We start from the raw sequence: 25,308 nt of genomic DNA on the forward strand, positions 1-25,308 counted from the left end.
AAAATGTTATACTGTAATAAATCCTAGCCAAGAGAAAAGGCAGTGTTGCTGATAACATGAAAATAGAGAAGAATACAGAACACAGCCCTTCGAAAACTTTTAATTAATTTTTCCCCCTTTCAGCATAATTGATGTCAGTTCAGGCTTCAGTGTTTCTGAAGTGCTTGGCCTCATAGCGAAGAAACTTAGGATCAGGCAAATTGACTACAGAGCAAAGCTGGGCCCCAGTGGGGGACTAAGGAGAGACGGCATGAGGAGCATTTGTTCATCTTTAAACACATGATTTAGACTATGTCACTTTTCTATTTAAATTATTTTATAGCTCCCCCTTGCCCTGCCCTGCAGAACCCAAAGACCAAGGTTCTTTGGTGTCATTGGGGATAATTCATGGTGTGGCACTTGCTTGTTACCTTGTCAATTTCACCTGCTTCCCCTACCCACCAAGTGCCCTGGTGTGACTGAGTCACTTGCATCATGCAATGGTGCACCTTGCACCACGCTTCATTCCTCCAAAACTTTGCACTTGATGTTCTACCTACTAGGACACCCCTCCCACCGAAACTTCATCTGGCCAACCCAACTCATTCTTTAAAACTCAGCTCAGATGTCATCTCCTCCCCAGAGCCTTCCTTTCTCAAAGACAGCCAAGGTTTCTGCCTTGGGCTCCTAGAGCCTCCTGACCTTCCTTCTAACATGGACTGTATCACCTTATATTGCATGAACCCACCTGTCTCTCTCCTCCTGTAGAATGTGAATGTATCATTCATTTCTATAGCCCAAGATCCACAAATGTCTAGGATAGAACACTTGCTGAAAGAATATTTGAAGAATGAACAAATATTCTCTATAGCTACTAGAGTAACCTCACACTTTGTCAATGTCCATAACATAGGAAACTACACAGTAAATTCCTTGTGTAAAAAACCATGCATCTCTCTTTATAAACAACTGTGATTCATTGGTCAAACTGGCTTATGTAATCCAATATTTTCCTTTTTGCCTAGACTGCCAGGAAGCTCAAAGCTAAATGCCATGATAAATAATAACAACAGCATTAGCCTAGGTTTTGTTTTTGTTGATTGATTTTCTTTTTCCTTCACTGTGATTTTGTTGCTGTTTTTGTTTTCTGTTTCCCATTTACTGACTCATTAGTAGCAAACAACTTTATATAGGCAAGCTGCAAAGACCAAGTAAAGGATATATGCAAGCCCTCTCATGCTTGCTTTATGTCTTATTTAACAGATAAGCACAGCTTTTGGATAAATAACAAGTATAATTCGTCTAACTGGTAAATGAATACTCAACAAATATTTGTTGAGCATTAACTGAGCCAGGCATCAAGCTGGGTCCTGTGCATATAGAGAAGAAAACACATGTTTTCCTCACTCAAGGAATACGTTGTTTACTAGTAAAGGGGGTGATATTTGAGCAGGGTCTTAATGGATATGTAGGGGTTCACCAGTAGAAGAAACAAAACCTGCTGAATTTTAAGAACGTCAAGTGAGTTGATATTGCTACAGGATACATGTGAATGAGCAGTCGGTAGATGACCAACTTGTTGAAATAAGGAAGGATAGCTCATAAGACACTTAGGAACAGACCTTGCTGATAAGTTTAGACTTTACCCTACAGGCCACTGTTCTATAACCATTTTACATAGGGGGACCCCTTTTCAGTGTTCGGAGATTTCATGGCAGTAGTCTCAGTGCAAATTGACTGAGAAAACACATGACAGCAAAAGTCATAGTAAGTTCAGTGATGCATTTAAATTAATTTGTACTTTGTTCAACCCAATCAAATTTACAGACATTTGAAAAATAGCTACACCCAGCAAAACATAAACTGCTCCCCTCAGAGATATAGATAAAATATGAATGTGTCTATTCCAAGTGGTTACTCTTCTCCTCAACATCTTTCTCTCTCTCTCTCTCTCCCTCCCTCTCTCCCCGCCCCCCCCCCCGCCCCCCGTAATATCTTATCTTGTGAGGCTTGGCATTGAAATGCAGTTTCCACAGTGCATGTTTCCAGTGTGGTTATAACTTGTGGACCTGTTTTATCAGATGCTCGTGTCTTTTGTTTAATCAGGCCTATATTGCACCCTTTCTCTTTTCTTTCTAGTTGTTCTCTTCTTTCTCCTATGTTCTTGATCACTAGTCTATTGTTGGCCAGGCTCAGTGGCTCACACCTGTAATCCCAACACTTTGGGAGGCCAAGGTGGGAAGACTACTTGCATCCAGCAGTTCAAGACCAGCCTAGGCAACATAGCAAGAGCCCTTATCTACAAAAAATAAAAAATAACCAGGCATAGTGGCACATGCCTGCAGTCCCAGCTACTCAGGAGGCTGAGGCAGGAGGACTGCTTGAGCCCAGGAGGTTGAGGTTGCAGTGAGCTGTAAATCATACCACTGCACTCACCCTGTTCAACAGAGTTATACTCTGTCTCAGAAAATCATCATCATCATCATCATCATCACTATCATCATCATCATCTATTGCTATCAAGTCACATTTTGATGTGTTAATCTAATTTTGTGGTCCTTAAATATTCATGTGTACCAGAACCATCCAGAGGGCTACTCAAATACACATTGCTGGGCGTCATTCCCAGAGTTTCTAATTCAGTAGATCATTAGTGGGGTCTGAGAATTTGCTTTTCTAACAAATTCCCAAATGAGGCTGATGCCACTGATCCAGGGGCCACACTTTGAGAATCAGTGAGCTACCTTATCTTCCTTCTCCTACTATATGACCATTTCATCTATGGTTTCACTGGTTTCTTACATATTTTACCCTTCTTAAAAATCTCAAACCTTTGATTTCAAAAATAAATGCTCAGCCAGGCATGGTGGCTCATGCTTGTAATTCCAGCACTTTGGGAGGTTGAGGGAGAAGGATTGCTTGAGCCCAAGAGTTTGAGACCAGACTGGGCAACATAGCAAGACCCTATCTCTACAGAAAATTTAAAAATTAGCTGGGTGTGGTGGTGTGTGCCTGTAATCCCAGCTGCCTTGGAGGCTGAGGTGGGAGGATCACTTGAGCCCAGGAGATGGAAGCTATAGTGAGCCGTGATCATGTCACTGCACTCCAGCCTGGGAACAGAGGAAGACCCTGTCTCAAAACAAAAAAGAAATGTTCAAAATGAATAAAACAATTATATTAAGAGCATAAATGCTCATAAATACATACAATCCTGAAGAACACTTTTACATGCACTACTATGTTTAAGACTGATTATGTATACATTATAGAATTTCTTAAGTCATTTCAAACTGTTAAGTAAATCAACACATATAATTTGCATTCCTTCTAATTGTCACCTGTCAGTAATTATAAACATGTATAAATGAGGAGCCAAGACTTTCATGTGATCTGTTTAGGTTTACATGTTTACCTGAGAGACTGAATGTACCGACAGTGGCCGGACTCTATATAAAGATGAACCCTGACCCAAAAATCTGCAGCGACCAGCCCGGACATTATCTACAGGAACCAGCCCAGGGTGCCAGTCTGCTCTCTGTTAGTCAGACTTGTAGAAAGTCCGGCCACTATCTCTAGCAACTGGTTCAGGAAGCCAAGCAACCACCCCAGTAACAATCAGTCCCAAATGCCCAGGGTTCAAATAATAACTGACAGCTTCCCTAAAATTTTTGTCCCTGCATCCAACTGGGGATAAGCCCAAGAAAGCTACACAGACACCCCTACCAGATCACAGCAGATGACCACTTCTAATTATCCCACCTTCAGGTTCCCCAAGACAACAGCTCCAATCAGAGCACACCAAGTCTTCTTTTTCTTCTGCAATGAAGGTTTCCCTCTCCTCTATCTACCTTTGAGTGTCTGCCAAAACGCAAGTGATGCTGGCTCACTCCCTTGCTACGGCAAGCTCTGAATAAATAGCTTTTGCTTGTTCTTATTTGGTCGGGCTGCGTTGATTTCTAAAGCTAGCTGGGAGGACAGGGGAAAGCCACAGCCAACTGAGCCTTGGGTAAATGTATCTAAGCATTACATAAAATACCTGTATGTACAAGACCCATTAGAATGTTTATCCAGTCTGCATATAATGGTTGCTGCAGGTAAGTGTTCTCAGGCTCTTTTCCGGAATTCTGTTGAGGGATCGTGTGGTCTCATTGACGGCAAATACGGCTGGGGGAAAGGGGGAGTCGTCAAGGAATTTTTGAGCTGAAAGGTGTCATGATTTTTGCATTAAAGACACCATCCCAGCAGCTGTGTGGAGGATGAGGAGTAAGGAAGGGCAGAATGTATTAACCAGGATTTCTCCAAAGGGGTAAAGCAAGAACTCTAGACCAGATTCTGTCTGCGAGGAGGCCCTTCCTTGTCCTGAAATGCATTCCCATTGCCCCTGAAGAGACATGCTTTCTTTCTTTCTTTTTTTTTGAGACGGAGTCTTGCTCTGTCACCCAGGCTAGAGTGCAGTGGTGCAATTTCAGCTCACTACAACCTCTGCCTCCTGGGTTCAAGCTATTCTCTTGCCTCAGACTCCTGAGTAGCTGGGATTACAGGCACCCGCCACTACGCCCAGCTAATTTTTGTATTTTTAGTAGAGACAGGGTTTCACCATCTTGGCCAGACTGGTCTTGAACTCCTGACCTTGAGATCCACCCGCCTCGGCCTCCCAAAGTGCTGGTATTACAGGCATGAGCCACCGCACCCAGTCAGCACACTTTCTTTACTGAACACAAAGGTTGGCAAGGTTGTCTTCTCAGGCAGGAGGAGGTCCTTGCGTGGCCTCTGAGTGAAGTCTCGGGGAAGTGTGCGGACCACACTCATGGTTATTTAATTACCATGAGAGACTCTCATCAGGATGCCAACAGGCAAGTTCACAGCTGAGAAACCCCTCTTAATCGCTGGGCTTGGGAGGCCCATCATTCCTTTGATGGGCCTGTGGCTTGCTCTTTTGACCTCCCACATCTGGATTTGCTGGGGCTGTGGAAATGATTCCCAGTCCAGGTGATAGAAATGTCAGGAACAAGACTCTGGCCAAAACATTTGGCCAGACTTTGTTAATTTCATGAGGAAGGGGAAATGCAAGTTTCACCCTCCTGGAATGGCTGCAAGCAAGACCCTCTGAAAAGCCTGTTCTTCAAATAAGTTACTTAGACACCGTGAGTTTGAATCTAAGCTTCAGCCCCTAGTAACAGTGGGACCCTGACTGAGCAAGTGGCTTAGTTAGCCTCTCCACCCCCGGATTTTCTCATTTGTGAAAAGGACATAATATGAGTTCCTGCCTCTCAGGGTTGCTGTGAAATGATGCATTTGAAGGGTTTGGCAGTATGCCTGACCCATAGCAAACTCCGGCAATTATAACGCATGTTTCTTGAGTGCTGGGTGGCACCTCTATAGTTTCCTACAGTCAAGGTCAATGATTCTCAGATACTAGCCATGTACAGCATGGCTTTACAACCTTTTATTATTATTACCTCCCAGATGAGTCTTTTAAACTTTTTTTCCTAATCGTCACCCCACACACACCCTTGAAATAATAGCACAGGTACACTGTGTTTCTGTTTCCGTACTGTGACCTTTTGCAGGGCCATGAATCATTGTAGTATCCAAGACTTTTTTCACCCCGTAAGAGAAAATTATCTGAGCAGAGATGAAATCTTATATGCATTTTTTGTCCTTTTTCTTGCCCATAGAGAAGTGCCATGTACATATGTATACAGAAAAAAATATATATACCCATATATGGAAAATACTTTGTTTTACTTTAACTGACGGGAATGACCATATGAAATATTTCAATTTTACATAGTCGGTAGAGGAGCTAGTGTTAAAAAGAAATAAAGCATCTTCCAATTCAACAAAGAGAGTGAGAGAGAGAGATCCAGTTGTTGCCTGCGTTAAGAATGCATGATCTCGCCAGGCACGCTGGCTCACGCCTGTAATCCCAGCACTTTGGGAGGCCAAGGCAGGCGGATCACAAGCTCAGGAGATCAAGACCATCCTGGCTAACACGGTGAAACTCCATCTCTACTAAAAATACAAAAAATTAGCCAGGCATGGCAGCATGCGCCTGCAGTCCCAGGTGCTGGGGAGGCTGAGGCAGGAGAATGGCATGAACCCTGGAGGCGGAGCTTGCAGTGAGCTGAGATGACACCACTGCACTCCAGGCTGGGCAACAGAGCAAGACTCTGTCTCAAAAAAAAAAAAAAAGAATGGATGATCTCAGGTTGGGGGTGGTGGCTCACACCTGTAATCTCAGCACTTTGGGAGGCCAAGGTGGGTGACCTGAGGTCAGGAGTTTGAGACCAGCCTGGCCAACATGGCAAAACTCTGTCTCTACTAAAAATACAAAAATTAGCCCAAAGCGGTGGCGGGCACCTGTAGTCCCAGCTACTCGGGAGGCTGAGGCAGGAGAATCGCTTGAACCCAGGGGGCAGAGGTTGCAGTGAGCCACGATCGAGCCATTTCACTCAAGCTTGGGCAACAAGAGCAAAACTCCGTCTCAAAAAAAAAAAAAAAGAAAGAAAAAATAAAAAGAATGCATGATCTCAAAGTGAGATCTGCGTGAACTGAGAAAAATAAGAAAGTTCACATGCATTCTGTTTAAAGTTCAACCTTTTATTCCAAGATGTCATATTTTCCTTTGTGTGTGTGTGTATGTGTGTGAGAGGCAGTTGTAAGAGGAAATGGTAGTGATTATCTTTTTGTATGCGGGGTTCTGTGTCTGTGTGCTCGGGTGGTGGCTGAATTGACGGACTTACTTGCTATGATGAAAAGTAAGTAACAGAACTTCTACCTGTATTAGTCAGGGTTCTCTAGAGGGCAGAACTAATAGGATAGATGTAGATATATATAAAAGGGAATTTATTCAGGAGAATTGGCTCACATGATCGCAAGGTGAAGTCCCACCACAGTCCATCTGCAAGCTGAGGGGTAAGGAAGCCAGTAGTGGCTCAGTCCGAGTCCCAAAACCTCATAACCAGGGAAGCCGACAGTGCAGACTTAAGTCTGTAGTCGAAGGCCCAAGAGCCCCTGGCAAACCACTGGTGTAAGCCCAAGAGTCCAAAAGCCAAAGAACTTGTAATCTGATGTTCCAAGGCAGGAAGCATCCAGCACGGGAGAAAGACGAAGGCCAGAAGACTCAGCAAGTCAGCTCCTTCCACCATCTTCTGCCTGCTTTTTCTAGCTGTGCTGGCACAGGAGTCAAGCAAGGACTACAAGGGGGACCAGGCACAGCGGCTCACACCTGTAATCCCAGCACTTTGGGAGGCTGAAGCAAGAGGATCACTTGAAGCCAGGAATTTGAGACCAGCCTGGGCAACACAGCAAGACCCCATCTCTGCAAAAAAAAAAAAAAAAAAAAATTTAATATTAGCCAGGCATGGTTGTGTGTGCCTGTATTCCCAGCTACTAGGGAGGCTAAGGTGGGAGCATCACTTGAACCTAGGAGGTTGAGGCTGTAGTGAGCTATATTCACTCCGCTGCTCTCCAGCCTGAGCAACAGAGTGAGACTCTATTTCTTTAAAAGAAAAAAAAAAGACTACAAAGGGTAGCTACATAGAGCTCCTTTGAGGTGATGGAAAAGTTCTGCTTCATGATTGTGCTGTGCAAAAATCTATACATGGCAGAAATTTGCACAAAACTGTACACACACACACACACAAAGATAAGATCTGTAGTTTAACTAACAGTATTGCTATGTGGATTTCTAGCTTTGATATTGCACTGCAGTTATGTAGGATGTCACCACTGGGGAAAGAGAAGTGAAGAGTTCAAGGGACTCTATATACTATTTTTGCCACTTCCTGTGAGCCTATAATTATTTCAAAATAAATAGGAAAAAAAAAAAAAGACAATGGCTGTGCTCTAAGGTCCTACCTGCTCCTGAATTCTCTAACTCAGGGACCCTGGCCTTCCGCCCTGAAGGTGAAACCTTGCTGTTTCTGCACAAACCCCTCCCCTCCCCTCCGAGCAGCCCTTGATTCTTGGGCTTAACAGCTCCCAGGGCCTGCCGAGCTGTGATTCTGAAGTCGTCTTTGATCACTCACTTTAGGTCTCTTACCACTTAAGTTGCCTGTATTTAAACTCTCCCCGAGTGATCTCCATCCTTTTATCCAGGTCCTTTGATGGCTTGGCTCTGGTCACTTGCTAATCCAGCCGAGGTTCTTGCTTCCTGCCAGGTTTTTCTTCCGACTTCTCATCCTGCCCTTTGTTGCTCACCCTTTGCTTGGCGAAGAGGCCAGGATGGAGATGACAGGAGAGCCCAGGAGTGCTGACCGCAGCCGATTCATTCCTCTGGTCTGAGAAACACTCAGCTGGCCCTGGGGCATCAGCTCAGTGCCCCTGCTTTCCAGACCGAGAATCAAGACCTGTGATTTAACGGGCATTGTTTCATATCACTTTGAAATTGAGGTTCTGGAAAATCTGGCCATGGGTGGTCCCTGTGGGTGTCTGTGGCCAGAGAACTCTTTCAGGAGAATGAAAATAGCTGTAGAGTCCAAAGAATCAGGACATGGAGATTCAAGGACTTGAATCTTTTTTTTTTGAGACAGAGTCTCGCTCTGTTGCCCAGGCTGGAGTACAGTGGCACTATCTAGGCTCACTGCAATCTCAGCTTTCTTTCTTTTTTTTTGAGACAGAGTCTCGCTCTGTCACCCAGACTGGAGTGCAGTGGCACGATCTCGGCTCACTACAAGCTCCGCCTCCTGGGTTCACGCCATTCTCCTGCCTCAGCCTCCCAAGGAGCTGGGACTACAGGCACCTGCCACCACTCCTGGCTATTCTGTATTTTTAGTAGAGATGGGGTTTCATTGTGTTAGCCGGGATGGTCTTGATCTCCTGACCTCATGATCCGCCCACCTCGGCCTCCCAAAGTGCTGGGATTACAGGTGTGAGCCACTGCACCTGGCCAATCTCAGCTTTTCAAGTTCATTATATTCCCACCTCAGCCTCCCAAGTAGCTGGAATTACAGGCTCACACCACTATGGCTGCTAATTTTTTCTTTCTTTTTTTTTTTTTTTTTTTGAGACAGGGTCTCTCTCAGTCACCCAGGCTGGAGTGCAGTGGTGCAATCTCAGCTCACTGCAACCTCTGGCTCCCAGGTTCAAGCGATTCTCATGCCTCAGCCTCCTGAATAGCTGGGATTACAGGCATGCGCCACCACACCCAGTTAATTTTTGTGTTTTTTGTAGAGACAGGGTTTCACCATGTTGCCCAGGCTGGTCTTGAACTCCTGAGCTCAAGTGATCCGCCCGACTTGGCCTCCCTAAGACTGCTTCACTGTAATACTTTCTCCAGAACAATAAGAGATGCATTTGAAAGGGCTTCTGTTCTTTGATTTTCCCTCTTTATTGACTGCCTGGGCCCTGCAAACCGATGAGGTCATGTGATTTCAGGGAAAGAAAGGGGTAGGGGCAGACAGCGTGGCTCAAGCCTGCAATTCCAGCCCTTTGGGAGGCCGAGGCAGGAGCATCGCTTGAGACCAGGAGTTCGAGACTGCAGTGATCTATGATTGCACCAAACTCTGTCTCTAATAATAATAATAATAATAATAATAATAATAATAACTAGGCACCATTGCTGACCAGAGAGAGAGTCTCCTTCTTGACCTCTCATAGCCCCTTCATAGCACTTGTCTCCATTTGGAATCATACATGTGACTCTTGATTGATCCTCCACCCCCAACCATGCTTTCTGTGGGGTGGGCTCTGCTTCTCTTTTGCTCCTCATGGACAGTGTCGGCTGGTGCATACTAAGTCTTCCATAATATTTGCTGAATGTAATAATGATCGAGTTAATTAAGCCCAAGGAGTGAGGCCAGGTTCAAAAGGCCTGGAAATGAGTCAAATAAGAATCCTAAGAGCAGCTAACACTGGCTTAGCACTCACAGATGAGAAGTCCTGTTCTACGTACTTTGCCTGCTATAACTTATGCAATGGCCACAACAATCCTGAGGGTAGACACTGATGTTAGTGCTGTCTTAAGGATGAGGAAGTTGAGGGAAGAGGAGCTTAAGCAGTTAAGCAGTTAAGTCCTTGGTACCACAGCTGGGGGTTCGAATGCCTATAGAACCTGTGCCTTGAGCCCCCATGTTCTGCAGACCCCCAGAAGTAAACGTGGAAATGTGGTCTCATAGATGGCTGGAAGTCAGAAGGTGAGGCAGCCTTCAGCACCAGGACCTGACCACTCATGGGATTTCCTTCCCCTCTCCTTCCAGGTCTCTCCTTCTGAGTAAGCTTTGTGGTCTTCTCTGGTTTCGCCCATGTGAGTTGGTGTTTATCATGCACATTTCCTGAGCTCTTCTCTCTTTGCATGTTACGCTGACTCTCTGAGCGCCTCATACATCCCAAAGGTTTGCACTACTGATGCAGGGCAGGTTCTTGGTTTAGCCCAGGAAGGAATTCAAGAGCAAGCCTGTGGTAGAAGAAAACAGCTGTATTGAGGAGGTGGCAGGGTTGCAGCTCCGTGTCTGCTCCTGCAAGAGCAGGGCTACCCCTCAACAGGCAGTGTGCTAAGAGTAGCAGCTCAGGGCAGTTTTGCAGTCATCTTTATACCCACTTTTAATGATATACTAATTAAAGAGCAGCCTTTCAGAATCAGCTAGAAAATGAGCAGTAACTTCCGGGTGGTGGGGAGGAGTTGCCATGGCAAGGCAAGGGGCAGTAACTTCCGGGTGTTGTCATGGCAATGGTAAACTGTCATGGCGCTGGTAGATGTGTCTTTTGGTGCCTCTTCCCAGCTTCCACCAGTCTTCAATCTGGTCCGGGGTCCAGTTGCATCTGCTGCCTATCTCACTATTGTTTTCACGTCGATGACTCCCCATGCATCTGACCAGGTAATTCTCAACCAGGACAATCATGTCTTCCAGGGGACACCTGGCAATATCTGGAGATGTTTTTGGTTGTCATAATTGCAAAGAGGGGATGCAGTTGGCATCTACTGGGTGGAATCCAGGGATTCAGCCAAACAGCCTACAATGCAGAAGGCAGCTCCCAAGAACAAAGAATATCTGGCCTCAAATGTCACTAGTACCAAGGTTGGGAAAGCCTGGTTGACCTAACCCTAAGAAGTATCTCCAACTGCCTCTTGGACGTGTGCCTCTTGGATGTCCCCCAGTGTCTCAAGCGCTGTCAGAATGAATTTACTATCTACACCCCTCCTTCAACACAACCTGTCGGCATGCCTCCCGGCATTTTCCAGCTCTGTGAATCATAATACCATCCACACTCATATTTCATCTGGGAACCCGGTCTCTTCTTCCTGCATCCATCACTCACCTAGTCCATCAATTCTACCTTATAAATGCAAGTCTGAATTCTTCTCTCCTTCCCGCCAGCTCTGCCCACATTCTCTCATCTACACAAGTATCAGCCCCTCTGCCGGCCTTTGTCCCTGCAGTTATACCAGCCCCCGCTGCTCCAGCCCATCACTCAAGCTATAGACAGAGATCCTTCTAGGGCACAAAAGTATCGCCTCCTCCATAGACCTCCCCACTGGGTTTCCTTTTGGGTTGAAAAGGGGTGAAAACATTCATCCTTTTCATCCTTTGGGGATGAAAATGTTCTAGAACTAGATGGTGGCGATGGTTGCATGACGTTGTGCATGTACTAAATGCCACTGAGTTGTGTGCACTTTATTTTTTGTTGTGGTTGTTGTTGTTTTGAGATGGAGTTTGGCTTTTGTTGCTCAGGCTGGAGTGCAATGGTGTGATCTTGGCTCACTGCAACCCCCGCCTCCTGAGATCAAGCGATTCTCCTGCCTCAGCCTCCTAAATAGCTGGGATTACAGGTGCCCGCCACCACACATGGCTAATTTTTTGTATTTTTAGTAGAGATGGGGTTTCACCATGTTGGCCAGGCTGGTCTCAAACTCCTGATCTCAGGTGATCCACCCCCCTCGGCCTCCCAAAGTGCCAGGATTACAGGTGTGAGCCACCGCGCCTGACCCGTGTGCACTTTAAAATGATTGAAATGTAAATTTTATGTCATGTGTATTTTATTACAACTTTTTAACACCCTTCACATTGATCTCAATGCTCCTCCCTGTGGCCTTCCGTAATGTGGCCCCTGCTGACCGCTCCAGCCTCTGTTCTTGCTAAGGATGCAAATAAATAGTTGGAGTTTGGTGGGGACCAGAGCTGGAGGTGTCTAAGATCCCATGGAAGAAAAAATGAGTCGGTGAGGCTTGAGAAAACAGGATACACTTGGAGAGGGTAGCAGATTGTACTTTCTAAAGGTGGCTCTACCAGCTCTCCAATCCCCCATGTCCTTGTTAGAATATGACCTTGATACTTCTCCCAGGGAGGTTGAGGTCTATGTTCCCTCCTTGTGAATCAGAACAGGCTGTAACTGTGGCAGAAGGGATGCTATATGACTTCTGAGACTAGGTCACAAAAGGTAATGCAACTTCCACCTTGCCCGTGGGAGCACTAGCCCTGGGCCCAGGAACTGCCATATAAGCTTCCCAAAAGCCCTGATACTACCATATTGTCAGGAAGCCCAGTCTAGCCCATGTGGAGAGCCATATGGAAAGGCCCCGAGATGATGTAAAGAGAGAAGTGCTCAGCCTGCCCCTAGCTGCTCCACTGCCTGCTGTTCCAGCTCCAGCTACTGCATGAGAGAGGCCAAACCACAATCGCCCAGCTGAGTCCTTCTGCAATTCCCAACTCTCAGAGACCACAAGCAATATACAAGCGTCACTAGTTTTAGCCACTACATCTTGGGTAATTTGTTAGGCAGCTACGAAGAAATGTATGTGGCCCTTAAAAGCACAGGTGCTGGTCAGCAGCCTTGGTCCCTTTTCCAGAACCAACTTACCCAGGGCATAAACTCAGGTAATTATTTCCTGCCTCTGAGCCTCAATTTCCTCATTTTGGGAAAGATAATAACAGCACCTACTTCACAGACATCGTGGGAAAACTGAAGAAGATAAAGCGCCATCATCATCTGGTAATGTGAGCTGTTATTAACACTTTGAGCTTTAAAATAATCTTGTCATATAGTGACTTTAGTAACTTCTTAGAGCTGCTCTAACAAACCACCACAAATTAGGTGGCTTAAAACAACAGAAATGTATTCTCTCACAATTCTGAAGTCCAAAGTTCAAAATCAGTCCAGGCAGGCACGGTGGCTCATGCCTGTAATCCCAGCACTTTGGGAGGCTGAGGCAGGCAGATCACCTGAGGTCAGGAGCTCGAGACCAGCTTGACCAACATGGTGAAACCCCATCTCTACTAAAAATACAGAAATTAGCGGGGTGGGTGGTGCATGCCTGTAATCCCAGCTACTAGGGACGCTGAGGCAGGAGAATCACTTGAACCTGAGAAGCAGATGTTGCAGTGAGCACACGCCACTTCACTCCAGCCTAGGCAACAGAATGAGAGTCTGTCTCAAAAAGAAAAAGAAATAGAAAAAAAACAAAGTTCAAAATCAAGGTGTCATGTAGGCCATGCACCCTCTGAGGACTCCAGTGGAGGATCCTTCTTTGCCTATTCCAGCTCCTGGTGGCTCCAGGTGCACCTTGGCTTGTGGCAACATCACTCCAACCCCTGCCTCTGTCTTCATGCGGCCTTCTCTCTGAGTATCCCTCCATCCTCACACGGTGTTCTTAGAAAGACACCAGTCATTGGATTTAGGGCCCACCCTAATCCAATATAACTTCATCTTAACTATAGTAATTACACCGGTAAAGACCCCTTTTCCTAAGTAAGGTCACATTTATAGGTAGTGAAGTTACAATTTCAACGTGATCTTTATCGGGCACATGTTTGAAACTGCAACAGTCCCCTATTTAGGTAGGCAACTACAATACCCACCCTGAGCATTTCACGCCACCTCTCAGGGTCCCGCTGACAGAAGGTGGAAGATCAGATGCCAGTATGATTGCACCCAGTTCTTTTTTTTTTTTTTCTTTTTGAGATGGAGTTCACTCTGTCAACCAGGCTGGAGTGCAATGGCGGGATCTCGGCTCACTGCAACCCCTGCCTCCTGGGTTCAAGCAATTCTCCTGCCTCAGCCTCCCGAGTAGCTGGGACTGCAGGCACGTGCCACCACACCCAGCTAATTTTTTTTTGTATTTTTAGTAGAGACGGGGTTTTACCATGTTAGCCAGGATGGTCTCGATCTCCTGACCTTGTAATCCACCCGCCTCAGCCTCCCAAAGTGCTGGGATTACAGGCGTGAGCCACTGCACCCGGCCTCTTTTTATTTTTCTTTTTGAGATGGAGTTCGCTCTGTCACCCAGGCTGGAGTGCAGTGGCACGATCTCGGCTCACTGCAACCTCCGCCTCCCAGGTTCAAGTAATTATCCTGGCTCAGCCTCCCGGGTAGCTGGGACTATACGCATGCGCCACTACGCCCGGATGATTTTTGTGTTTTTAGTAGAGACGGAGTTTCACCGTGTTGGCCAGGCTGGTCTCCAACTCATAACCTCAAGTGATCCGCCCACCTCAGCCTCCCAAAACGCTGGGATTACAGGCGTGAGCCGCTGGACCCAGCGTTAATTCCACCCAGTTCTGACACTAGCTGCTTTCATCACACAGATCAGGACCAACGTCCCAGGTGTGGAGAAAAAACAATGGCTACTTCAAGCATTACAGGTGAATCCTCGGCCTGCCATGGGCTCCCTGAGCTGCTACTTCCAAGCAAGGACCCAGCAATCCAGTGGGTGCAGGAGGGAGCAAACTCCACCAAGGAACAAAGGTGGAAGGGGATGGGGGAGTCGGCTTTTTCAATGCATGGATATTTTATCAGTCATCAAAGCGTTGTTTCTCTTGTGGGCTCTGAGTACTCTGTTAAAAGAAGCATTTCATTGAGGAAATAGAAATGAATGTGGGACAGACGTCAATGTTCTAACAGAAGCCCCATGCCACCCTCACAAGGAGAAGGTGGCTGAGCCCTGCAGTTGCGATGCTGCCGACTTCATGCTGCTGATGATGGAGGAGCTGCGTGTGCGTGAAACCCAGGTTTCCATGACACAGAAGCTGCAGCACCAGGACAAGGACTGAGCTCCCCATGGGGCTCTTTAGACCCTAAAGGTGAGAAGTTGGGAGCCTGGGGTGGCTGAATGGGAGGCAGAAGTGGGCGGCTTAGCTGGGCACTCAGAAGACCAGGCTTTGAGTCTCCGTTCTGCAAACTTCTGCCTAACGATCTTGTCGTGGTGGTTGTTGTTTGAGATAGGGTCTCACTCTGTTACCCAGGCTGGAGTGCAGTGGTGCCATCACAGCTCACTGCAGCCTCGACCTCCTAGGCTCAATTCCCCCACCTCAGCCTCCTGAGTAGCTGGGACTACAGGTGCACGCCACCATACCCGGCTATTTATTATTATTATTTTTTGCAGAGATGGGGTCTTGCTATGTTGCTTAGGCTGGGCTCAAACTCCTGGGCTCAAGCGATCCTCCTGTCTCGGTCTTCCAAACTGTTGGGATTACAGGTGTGAGCCACCGTGCCCGGCCTGCCCAATGACCTTGGATGCATCCTTGACCTCCCTGAGTTTCTGTTGGCTTGTCCATCAGTGGGAGCGAGGGTGGACATCCTCTCCTTGGACAGTGGCAAGGGTCAGATGAGCCTTGGAACTTGCCCTGGAAACTCTAAAGTGCTTGGCCATGTTAACAAAAGTTTACATGCCAGGGTGGCCCATCCTCAGCGACTACGGGCTGGGCACAGAGGAGGCACTTCCTGCTGGCTCCAAAAGGCAGGTTGTTTATTCTCAAGGAAGAAAGGGAAGGAGGCAGCCCAGGATGTCAAAGGGAGATTCTGAGGCTGGAGTTCGAGTCTCACCCCGGTTTCTCTCACTATCAGCCTCTACCAGAGCAAGTCTTCTCCTTCTGTGGGCCTCAGGCTCCTGTCTGCCAGTCAGGGCATGAGAACATGCTTGGCAAGTTTCCAGGGGGCCCTCACTATGTCTGGGATCCCCTATCAGCCCCAACGTTCAACTCCAGGAGAAGGCACCAAAGTCAGCATTGAGGACTGAGGCTGGGTGTATTAGTCTGTTCTCACACTGTTGGTAAAGACATACCTGAGACTGGGTAAATTATAAAGAAAAAGAGATTTAATGGACTCACAGTTCCAGGTGGTTGGGGAGGCCTCACAATCATGGCAGAAGGCAAAAGGCACATCTTATATCGCAGCAGGTGGGAGAGGGAACGAGAGCCAAGCAAAAAAGGGAAACCTCTTAAAAACCACCAGATTTCTTAAGACTTATTCGCTACCACGAGAACAGTATGGGGGAAACTGCCCCCATGATTCGATTATCTCCCACAGGGTCCCTCCCACGACATGTGGGAATTCTGGGAGCTACAATTCAAGATAAGATATGGGTGGGGACACAGCCAAACCATACCACTGGGTTTTCACTCTACCCCTGTCTGTCCAGCCCTAGGGAGATTCCCCTTCCCTTGCCTACAGCACAGTCTTGGGCAACACTTATTGAGCTAATCAATCAAGGCAAAATTAAGAGGAAGAGTTGCCGGTCTCTCAAAAGACTGGACAGGACATTATATTCATTGTACAACACACTCTTCCCTGCCACCTTCTCCCCATCCGCTTTATAGAACTTCTTACCAGGAAGCATACCCCACATTCCACCAGTCATGTTTACTGTCTGTCATACCCATGCACTCATACACACACGTGCACAGACCCCAGAATATCAGCTTCAAAAGGCAGGTTTTGAGTCACTTTTGTTCACTGCTAAATCCTTGGTGTTTCAAACAGCACCTGGCACATCAGGCATCAAATAAGTCACAGCTGAATGAATGAGTTAATGAACATATGAATGAGTGAGTGAATGAAAGAATAACTATATGAACAAGTGAGTGCACAAATGAATGAGTGAGGCAGTGAATGAGTGAGTGAATAAATGAATGAGTGAGCAAGTGAATAAGTGAATTAGTGAATGAGTGAGTGGGTGAATGAATGAGTGAATGAGGGAAGCAATGAGTGAGGGAATGAATGAATGAGTGAATGAGGGAATGAGTGAGTCAGTGAATAGTGAATGAGTGAGGGAGGGAGTGAATGAGTGAGTGAATTAGTGAATGAGTGAGTGAATTAGTGAATGAGTGAGTGAATGAGTGAGTGAGGGAATGAGTGAGTGAGTAAATGAGCAAGTGAGGGAATGAGTGAGTAAATGAGTGAGTAAATGATTAAGTGAATGAGTGAGTGAGTAAATGAGTGAATGACTGAGGGAATGAGTGAGTGAGTGAGTGAATGAGTGAGTAACTGAATGAGTGAGTGAATGAGTGAGTGAATGAGTGAGTGAGCGAATGAGTGAGTGAGCGAATGAGTGAGTGAGCGAATGAATGAGTGAGGGAATGAGTGAGTGAGTGAATGACTGAGTGAGTGAGTGAATGAGTGAGGGAATGAGTGAATGAGTGAGGGAATGAATGAATGAGTGAGGGAATGAGTGAGTGAGTGAATGAGTAAATGAGTGAGTAAATGAGTGAGTGAGTGAATGAGTAAATGAGTGAGTGAGTGAATGAGTGAGTGAATGAATGAGTGAGTGAGTGAGTAAATGAGTTACTGAGGGAATGAGTGAGTGAATGAGTGAGTGAGTGAATGAGTGAGTGAGTGAATAAGTGAGGGAATGAGTGAGTGATTGAGTGAGTGAGTGAGTGAATGAGTGAGTGAGTGACTGAATGAGTGAGTGAATGAGTGAGGGAATGAGTGGGTGAGTGAGTGAGTGAGTGAATGAGTGAGTGACTGAATGAGTGAGTAAATAAATGAGTGAGTGAGTGAGTGAGGGAATGAGTGAGTGAATGAGTGAGTGAGTGAGTAAATCAGTGAGTGAGTAAATGAGTGAGTGAGTGAATGAGTGAGCAAGTGAGTGAATGAGTGAATGAGTGAGCGAATTAGTGAGTGAGGGAATGAATGAGTGAGTAAGTGAGGGAATGAGTGAGTGAATGAGTGAGTGAGTAAATGAGTGAGTGAGTGAATAAGTGAGTGAGTGAATGAATGAGTGAGGGAATGAGTGAGTGAGTGAGTGAGGGAATGAGTGAGTGAATAAGTGAGTGAGTGAGTAAATGAGTGAGTGAGGGAATGAGTGAGTGAGTGAATGAATGAGTGAGGGAATGAGTGAGTGAGTGAGTGAGGGAATGAGTGAGTGAATAAATGAGTGAGTGAGTAAATGAGTGAGTGAGGGAATGAGTGAGTGAGTGAATTAGTGAGTGAGTGAATGAGTGACTGAGTGAATAAGTAAGTGAATGAATGAATGAGTGAGTGAATGAGTGAGTGAATGAATGAGTGAGGGAATGAGTGAGTGAGGGAGGGAGGGAATGAGTGAGTGAATGAGTAAATGAGTGAGTGAGTGAATGAGTGAGTAAATGAGTGAGTGAATGAGTAAATCAGTGAGTCAGTGAGTGAATGAGTGAATGAGTGAGGGAGTGAATGAGTGAATGAGGGAGTGAATGAATGAGTGAATGAATGAGTGAGTGAGGGAATGTGTGAGTGAGGAAATGGGTGAGTGAATGAGTGAGTGAGTGAATGAGTAAGTTAATGAGTAAATGGGTGACTGAGTGAATAAGTGAGTGAGTGAATGAGTTAGTGAGTGAGTGAATGAGTGAGTGAGTGAATGAGTGAGTGAGGGAATGAGTGAGGGAATGAGTGAGTGAGGGAGAGAATGAGTGAGTGAATGAGTGAGGGAGTGAATGAGTGAGCGAGTGAATGAGTAAATGAATGACTGAGTGAATAAGTGAGTGAGTGAATGAGCGAGTGAGTGAGCAAATGGATGGATAATGATGGATGGGTGGATGGATGCATGGATGGATGTGTGAATGGATTAATGAGAAAATGTATGAATAAATGAATGAATGAGTGAATGAATGAAGCATGGGACAGGTATAAGTGAGTGAACTTATGAATGAACAAAGACTGAATGTGTGCATGAATATATAAATAAGTGAAGAAATGAGTGAGTAAATGGATGGGTGGATGGCGAGTGAATAAATGAATGAGTGAATAAATGAATGGATTTTCTTTGCCAGATAGAGCACCTTCTCTGAGAGAAGGAGAGCGGTCAGTTGTTTGCCAGGGGTTCCAACCACGTCTGAACCTGAGGGGACAACTCCGGGCTGAGCCTCACCAGCAAAGGGACAGGCGCCCTAGTCCCTCTTCCTCCTGTTTACCTTCTCATGAGTATAAATCCCCTCCTCTAACCCCCTGATTAGTCCAGCACACCTGGATCCGACCACACCTCTACTTGCTCCGAGTTCTTTCTCCTCTCATCTGGCCCTGGGAGGCCCCTCCCTGGACTTCCTGTATCCACTCCCACCCCTGCAGGTCGGTCCATTCACACAACAGACCTAAGAGTCTTGCAGCAATGGTTCTTACCTCCCCTGCACAGCAGAATCACCTGGGGAACCTTGTGAACATAACAATGCCCAGGTCCGCCCTTGTGGGTCTGATTGCATTTGGCTCCATTGGGGCCCAAGTGTTAGCAACTGGTTGTTTTTTAAATAAGACCCCCCACATGATGCTAATGTAGAGCCAGGGTTGAGAACCACTGTCTTAAAGGCACATCGCTCTCAAGATAGAGTCCAAGTGGAATAGGAAAATAGAAGAGGAGAAGACAAGACAGAATGGAACAGAACAGATCAGAACAAAATGGATCAGAATAGAACAGAACTGATCCAAATGGATTAAAATAGAGCAGGACAGATCAAAACAGAATGGATCGGGCCGGGCACAGTGGCTCATGCCTGTAATCTCAGCACTTTGGGACGCCGAGGTAGGTGGATCATGAGCTCAGGAGATCGAGACCATCCTGGCTAACACTGTAAAACCCCGTCTGAACTAAAAATACAAAAAATTAGCCAGGCATGGTGCATGGTGGTGCGCGCCCGTAGTCCCAGCTACTGGGGAGGCTGAGGCAGGAGAATCACTTGCACCTGGGAGGCAGAGGTTGCAGTGAGCCAAGATTGAGCCACTACACCCCAGCCTGGGTTAACAGAGCTAGACTCAGTTTCAAAAAAGAAAAAAAATCAGAATACAACAGAACAGATGAGAGTAGAATGATGGATCCGAATAGAACAGAACAGATCAGAATGGATCAGAATAGAATAGAACAGATCAGAATGGATCAGGATAGAACAGAACAGAATAGAATAGAACAGCATCCCAACCCCACTTAATCATCAGCACCTCCTTACCACGGGCCATGGGCACCGCCCACTGCCTTCTCCCTCCCCGCCTCTACCTTCACCTCCTATTTCTCTCCATCAACCCTCCCTCTTCATTTCTCTCTAACGCAGAAGCTTCCTCCCACCTCAGGGCCTTTGCGTGTGCTGTCACCTGCCTGGTCTGCAGTTTCCCTACCTACAGGTTCTTCATGCGGGTCTCAGCACATTGTCACCTCCTCCAAGAAGCCCTTTCTGATTGTCCTCCCTGGAGTCACATCTCTACCAGACACCTTTCATCCCATCACCCTGTTTTATTTTTTTATTTTTTTATTTTTTTGAGACAGATTCTCACTCTGTCGCCCAGGCTGGAGTGCAGTGGTGCGATCTCGGCTCACTGTAAACTCCACCTCCTGGGTTCAAGTGATTCTCCTGCCTTAGCCTCCTGAGTAGCTGGCATTACAGGCGCGTGTTACCACATCCGGCTAATTTTTTTTTTTTTGTATTTTTAGTAGAGATGGGGTTTCACCATGTTGGCCAGGCTAGTTTCAAACTCCTGACCTCAGGTGACCTGCCTGCCTTGGCATCCCAAAGTGCTGGGATTACAGGCATGAGCCATGGCGCCCGGCCTCATCACCTTGTTTTGTTTTCCTCATAACACTAATGACTGTCTGAATCTCTCAGATAGATTATTGGTTCATGTGTTTATCATCTGTTCCCATGTGAGCTAGGAAGGTTGGAGATTTTCTTGGCCACCCCAATTCATGTGTCCCCAGGCTCTGGAACAGTCTCTGATACAGTAGGTATCTGGCAAGCATTTATCAAATGCTTGAATAGATGGGCGAATGAATGAGATTCTTCTATGTTGTCAGTTCCTAGGGTGCACACATGCTTTGGTTTGTTATTGTCCATTATTTCTCGCTTAGCAGAGTGTCTCAGCGTGTCCCAAGGTGGACGTGTGGGACCAGATGTCCTGAGCATCGTAGGACGTTGAGGAGCATCCCTGGCCTCTTCACACTGGAGATGTGAGTAATATCACTCCCCACACGCACTAAGAACAACCAAAACTGTCTCCAAACATTGCCAAATGTCAGGCGGGGGAGAGAATCGCCCCAGCTGAGGACTCTGGCCCTGCAGTATTTAATCCAGCACTTGGGCGCTAGGAGGGCTGAAAAAGTGTCTTTTGACGAATTTGGGGATCAAATCCTGCCTCTGGAGCAGTTCCATAATATGACCAGCAGGTGGAAGCAGAGACCGCCCTTTCGGTAGCATGGCTGCCCTCACTTTGCAAAAACTGTTTTCCCCAGCATAGCAACTGATTTTCCAATAGCGCTCATTTAGCCCCATGGGGCCGTGTGAGTAACCCACTCCATTTGCGCCTCTCCGGATTAGACAGGGACGTCGCAGCAACGTCCTGAACCCAGGAGCAGACAGCCAGTAAAGAAGTGCAGGCGTTTGTGGAAGTACGGGGAGGACCACCTTGGAATCAGGCAGTTCTGAAGTTTACTCCCAGTTGCATCCCTTTCTCTCCTTATGCCCTTAGTCCAGTTATGTTAACCTGCTGGTGTCTCAGTTTCCTCATCTGTACCCTGCTTTGCTTATCTCCTAGTCCTCATCATGGGCTACATATTTCATATGCCTCTCTCTCCTCAATCATGTGGCACCCGAGAGAGCAAGGGCTGGGTCTGGAGGAGTCATTTCCCCCCTAGTTGCTGGTGTGTACTGGCCTTCCTTTGGGTGTTTGTTGAATGACTGACTTACCGACTGGCATGGAGAATAGCGCAGGTGCATAGATGTGGGTGTCAGTTACGATGATGACCATGCTGATGTCATGGTGGTGTCATGTCATTGTGGTGGTGATGTCATGTCATAGTGGTGATGATGTCATGATGTTTGTTGAATGACTGACCGACTGGCATGGAGAATAGCACAGGTGCATAGAAAGTACTCAGTGGGTGTCAGTTATGATGATGATAGTGCTGATGTCATGGTGATGATGATGTCATGATGAAGATGATGATGCCATGTTGTTGATAATGGTGTTGTCATCTTTTAATCCACACCAGTATTCCCCAAACCATCAGCACCTCCCAGAGTTTCCTAAGCCAAAGGCTCCTCGGGCCCTCCCCTACATCTCATGACTTGGAATCTTACAGGAACAGAATCTCAGCCATGGTTTTGGATTAGAATAGCCTGGAGAGCTCTTAAAAAACACCGATGCCTCGACATCAGCCCTAGAGAATATCAGATCAAGGATGTAGCCAGAGCAGCAGGATTTTGGGAAGATACCCAGGTGATTCTAAGAGCAGCGAGGTGACAACCCTTCTCTGTCACTTAACAAACACCCCACCTTGGCATCTATGCAAACAGTGGATCTGGGCCAGAAGCCTCGGCATCGCCTGGAAGCTAGTTAGAAATGTGAGTTCTTGGGCTTCGCCCAGGCCTCCTGGCTCAGACACCCTGGGGGTGGCATCGTCCCATGAGTATCAACAAGCCCAGAGTCTTGGGTACACTAAATGTGAACAGCACTGCCCCAGGGGACCCGGATGGGGAGCCCATTCCCAGGGGCAGAACACCAGGATGAAAGGAGGGATGGATTTTGCTGGGGGAGGACGGAAAAGCTATGATTAGTCTTGAAGAGTGCTCTATCAATTGGCCAATCTCTTGGGAGTCTTGCAGCTTCATATTGTAGACCTAACCCGACCCCATAGAAAGCCAATGTCATGCCAGAGTTATTTTAGAGCAAAAGGAACTCCAGGCCAGAGCTCACCTGAGAGAGCTCAACGCACTACCGGGCCCAGGAGGAAGGGCACCCTCCCCCTTTCCCAGACCCACCAAGGAGGTGATCCAAGGGACACGGGTGAGGAGGAAATGAAGTCGGAGGGGGCGTGAGGACTTTGCAGTCTGTAAAGCTCTGTGTGTGATTAAAGGATCGTTTTTATTTCTCGCGAAGCGGTTTGGCACTCCCTCAGGCTCCTCCAAGCCACACGGACACACACGGACGTGAGCGCACAGGCACTAGGATAACAGCCAGGGCCCAAGCTTAGTCCGCGGAGATTTGTGGGGGAAGGAGGGGGGGTGCCTGGCCTTCCCGAGTGGCCTTTGAGGAAGAGAAGGCCGCAGCCCATGGAGATGGGTCGCTGAAGCTCCGGGGCCAAGCCCCTCCCTCCCCTGCACGACCCAGCGCCCAGGCTCATATGGCCTGGTCCTGCCTCCGTCTCAGCCTGAGCTCACGGGCTGCTGCCAGGAAGGCTGCCCCGGTGAGCAGCTCGGCGATGAAGCTGATCCAGCCCAGGGCCAGGGACCAGCCGAAGCGGATGTCCACCTGGTCCAGGAGGGCCTTCTCCTCCAGGAGACACAGCGCCTCCCGGAAGGCGGCGGCTGAATACGCTATGTAGACGCTGATCCCAGCGAGGGTCACCATGGCTGCAGGGAGGGCAAAGGGAGAGCAGATCAACCCCCCACCCCGCCCCAGCACTCCCCTCCTCCTCCTCGCCCTGCGCAGCCACGCTGCCCGATGTCCAGCGTCCTCGCTCCTTCCTGCTGCGGGACCTTTGCGCGTGCTGGTCTCCCCTCTGGGTGCATTCACCCCTGCTTCTCTGCCTGTCATCGGCAACTCTTACCCTCCCCACACGTCGCAGCTCATGCTTCAATTCCTGGACTTGCCTGAGCAGTGAGTGATTCCACAGCACCATACAGCTGCCCATCACTGCCCAGGTCACAATTGCAACTTTGCATTCTTTTGTGTGTGTAGTTTTTTTTTTTTTTTTAGACAGAGTCTCGCTCTGTCGCTCAGGCTGGAGTGCAGCGGTGCGATCTCAGCTTGCTGCGATCTCAGCTTGCTGCAACATCTGCTTCCTGGGTTCAAGTTCTTCTCCTGCCTCAGCCTCCTGAGTAGCTGGGACTACAGATGCCTGCCACCATGCCCGGCTAATTTTTGTATTTTTAGTAGAGACAGGGTTTCACCATATTGGCCAGGCTGGTCTCAAACTCCTGACCTCAAGTAATCCGCCTGTCTCTGCCTCCTAAAGTGCTGGGATTGCAGGCATGTTTGTGTAATTATTTAACTAACATCTTTCTCCCCCAGTGGCCTGTGAGTGTCCAGAGGGCAGACATGCTCCTGTTGGTTTTGCTCATTTTCAATTCCCCAGCACCTAGAACGGTGCCTGGCCCATGGTGGTTCTCCACAGATATTAGATTTGAGCCACATGGTCCAGTACAATAGCCACTGACCAGTTACACATGGCTATTTAAATTTAAGTTAACTAATTTAAATAAAGTTAACAGCTCAGTCCCCCATCAGCACTCACTGCCCTGGCCTGGTTTGCAGCTCCCGATGCTCTGCATGGATTAGGGAATTTCTCCATCATCACAGAAACTTCTACCAGGCAGTGCTGGTTTCGAGAATTTGTCATTGGGTGAACTATTAATGCTAGTATTAATAATAATAGTGAGTGGTTAGAGGAGATGAGAGCTTTGCAATATTTTCACCTCCAGATATCCCTTTTGTTTTTTTTTCCCTCTGTGGATTCCAAGGGTGCATGTCATCACTGCTATCTTTTTTTTTTTTTTTTTTTTTTTGAAAAAGAAACATTTCAAATACATAGGGATACAGACAGCCCGTAAGGCAGCCAGCCACGTGCCAGGTCCCATTTTTCAAAACCTCTGGTCCACTGAACCAACCAATGGTGTTAACCTAGCCATTGCCTGTCCACCTGTTGTTTTGTTTCGTCTTGTTTTTGTGTGTGCTGCTGTTTAATTGACAAGGAAAAATTGTATGTATTTATGGTGCACAGCATGAGGGTTTGATATGTGTGTGTACACTGTGGAATGGCTCAGTCAAACTATTCAACACAGGCACGGCCTCACATGCTTAGCATTTCTTTTGTGTGTGGTGAGAACTAAAATCTACTCTCAGCGATTTTCAAGAATACAATAGGCTGTTGTTAACTGCTGTCACCATGATGCCCAACAGATCACTGAACTTCTTTCTTTTGAACTGAAATTTTGTGTTCTTTGACCAACATCTCCCCACCCTCCCCTGCCCGCATCCCCAGCCTGTTCCATTCTCTCTTTCTCTGAATTTGACTGTTCTAGATTCTACATACAAAGGAGATCATGAGGTGTTTGTCTTTCTGTGCCTGGTCATGCCCGTTTTTTAGTCGATCAAAGCAGTATCTATGAGAATGGCTGATCAACAGGAGAGAGTGAGGGTGGCTGGAGTGAGGGTCTCTTG

At 47.1% G+C, this 25,308-nt stretch overlaps 1 protein-coding gene across 3 annotated transcripts in view; it reads right to left on the minus strand.

Moving 5' to 3' along the window:
* TMEM114 (transmembrane protein 114) overlaps nt 1-25,308 on the minus strand; it is a 49,403-nt gene that overhangs the window by 5,404 nt on the left and 18,691 nt on the right. For 2 of the 3 annotated variants that reach the window (XM_024233771.2, XM_054533439.2), the window contains exon 4: nt 22,884-23,498. The exons of the other annotated variant lie outside the window; for it this stretch is intronic. In XM_024233771.2, the coding sequence (XP_024089539.1) occupies nt 23,266-23,498 (233 nt within the window). In that variant the 3' untranslated portion in view covers nt 22,884-23,265. Of the gene's footprint in view, nt 1-22,883; nt 23,499-25,308 lie in introns of those variants that run through there. 3 annotated transcript variants of the gene reach the window in all.

The sequence above is a fragment of the Pongo abelii genome, chromosome 18 (genome assembly GCF_028885655.2).
Source record: "Pongo abelii isolate AG06213 chromosome 18, NHGRI_mPonAbe1-v2.0_pri, whole genome shotgun sequence".
In the NCBI taxonomy this organism is placed as follows: domain Eukaryota; kingdom Metazoa; phylum Chordata; class Mammalia; order Primates; family Hominidae; genus Pongo; species Pongo abelii.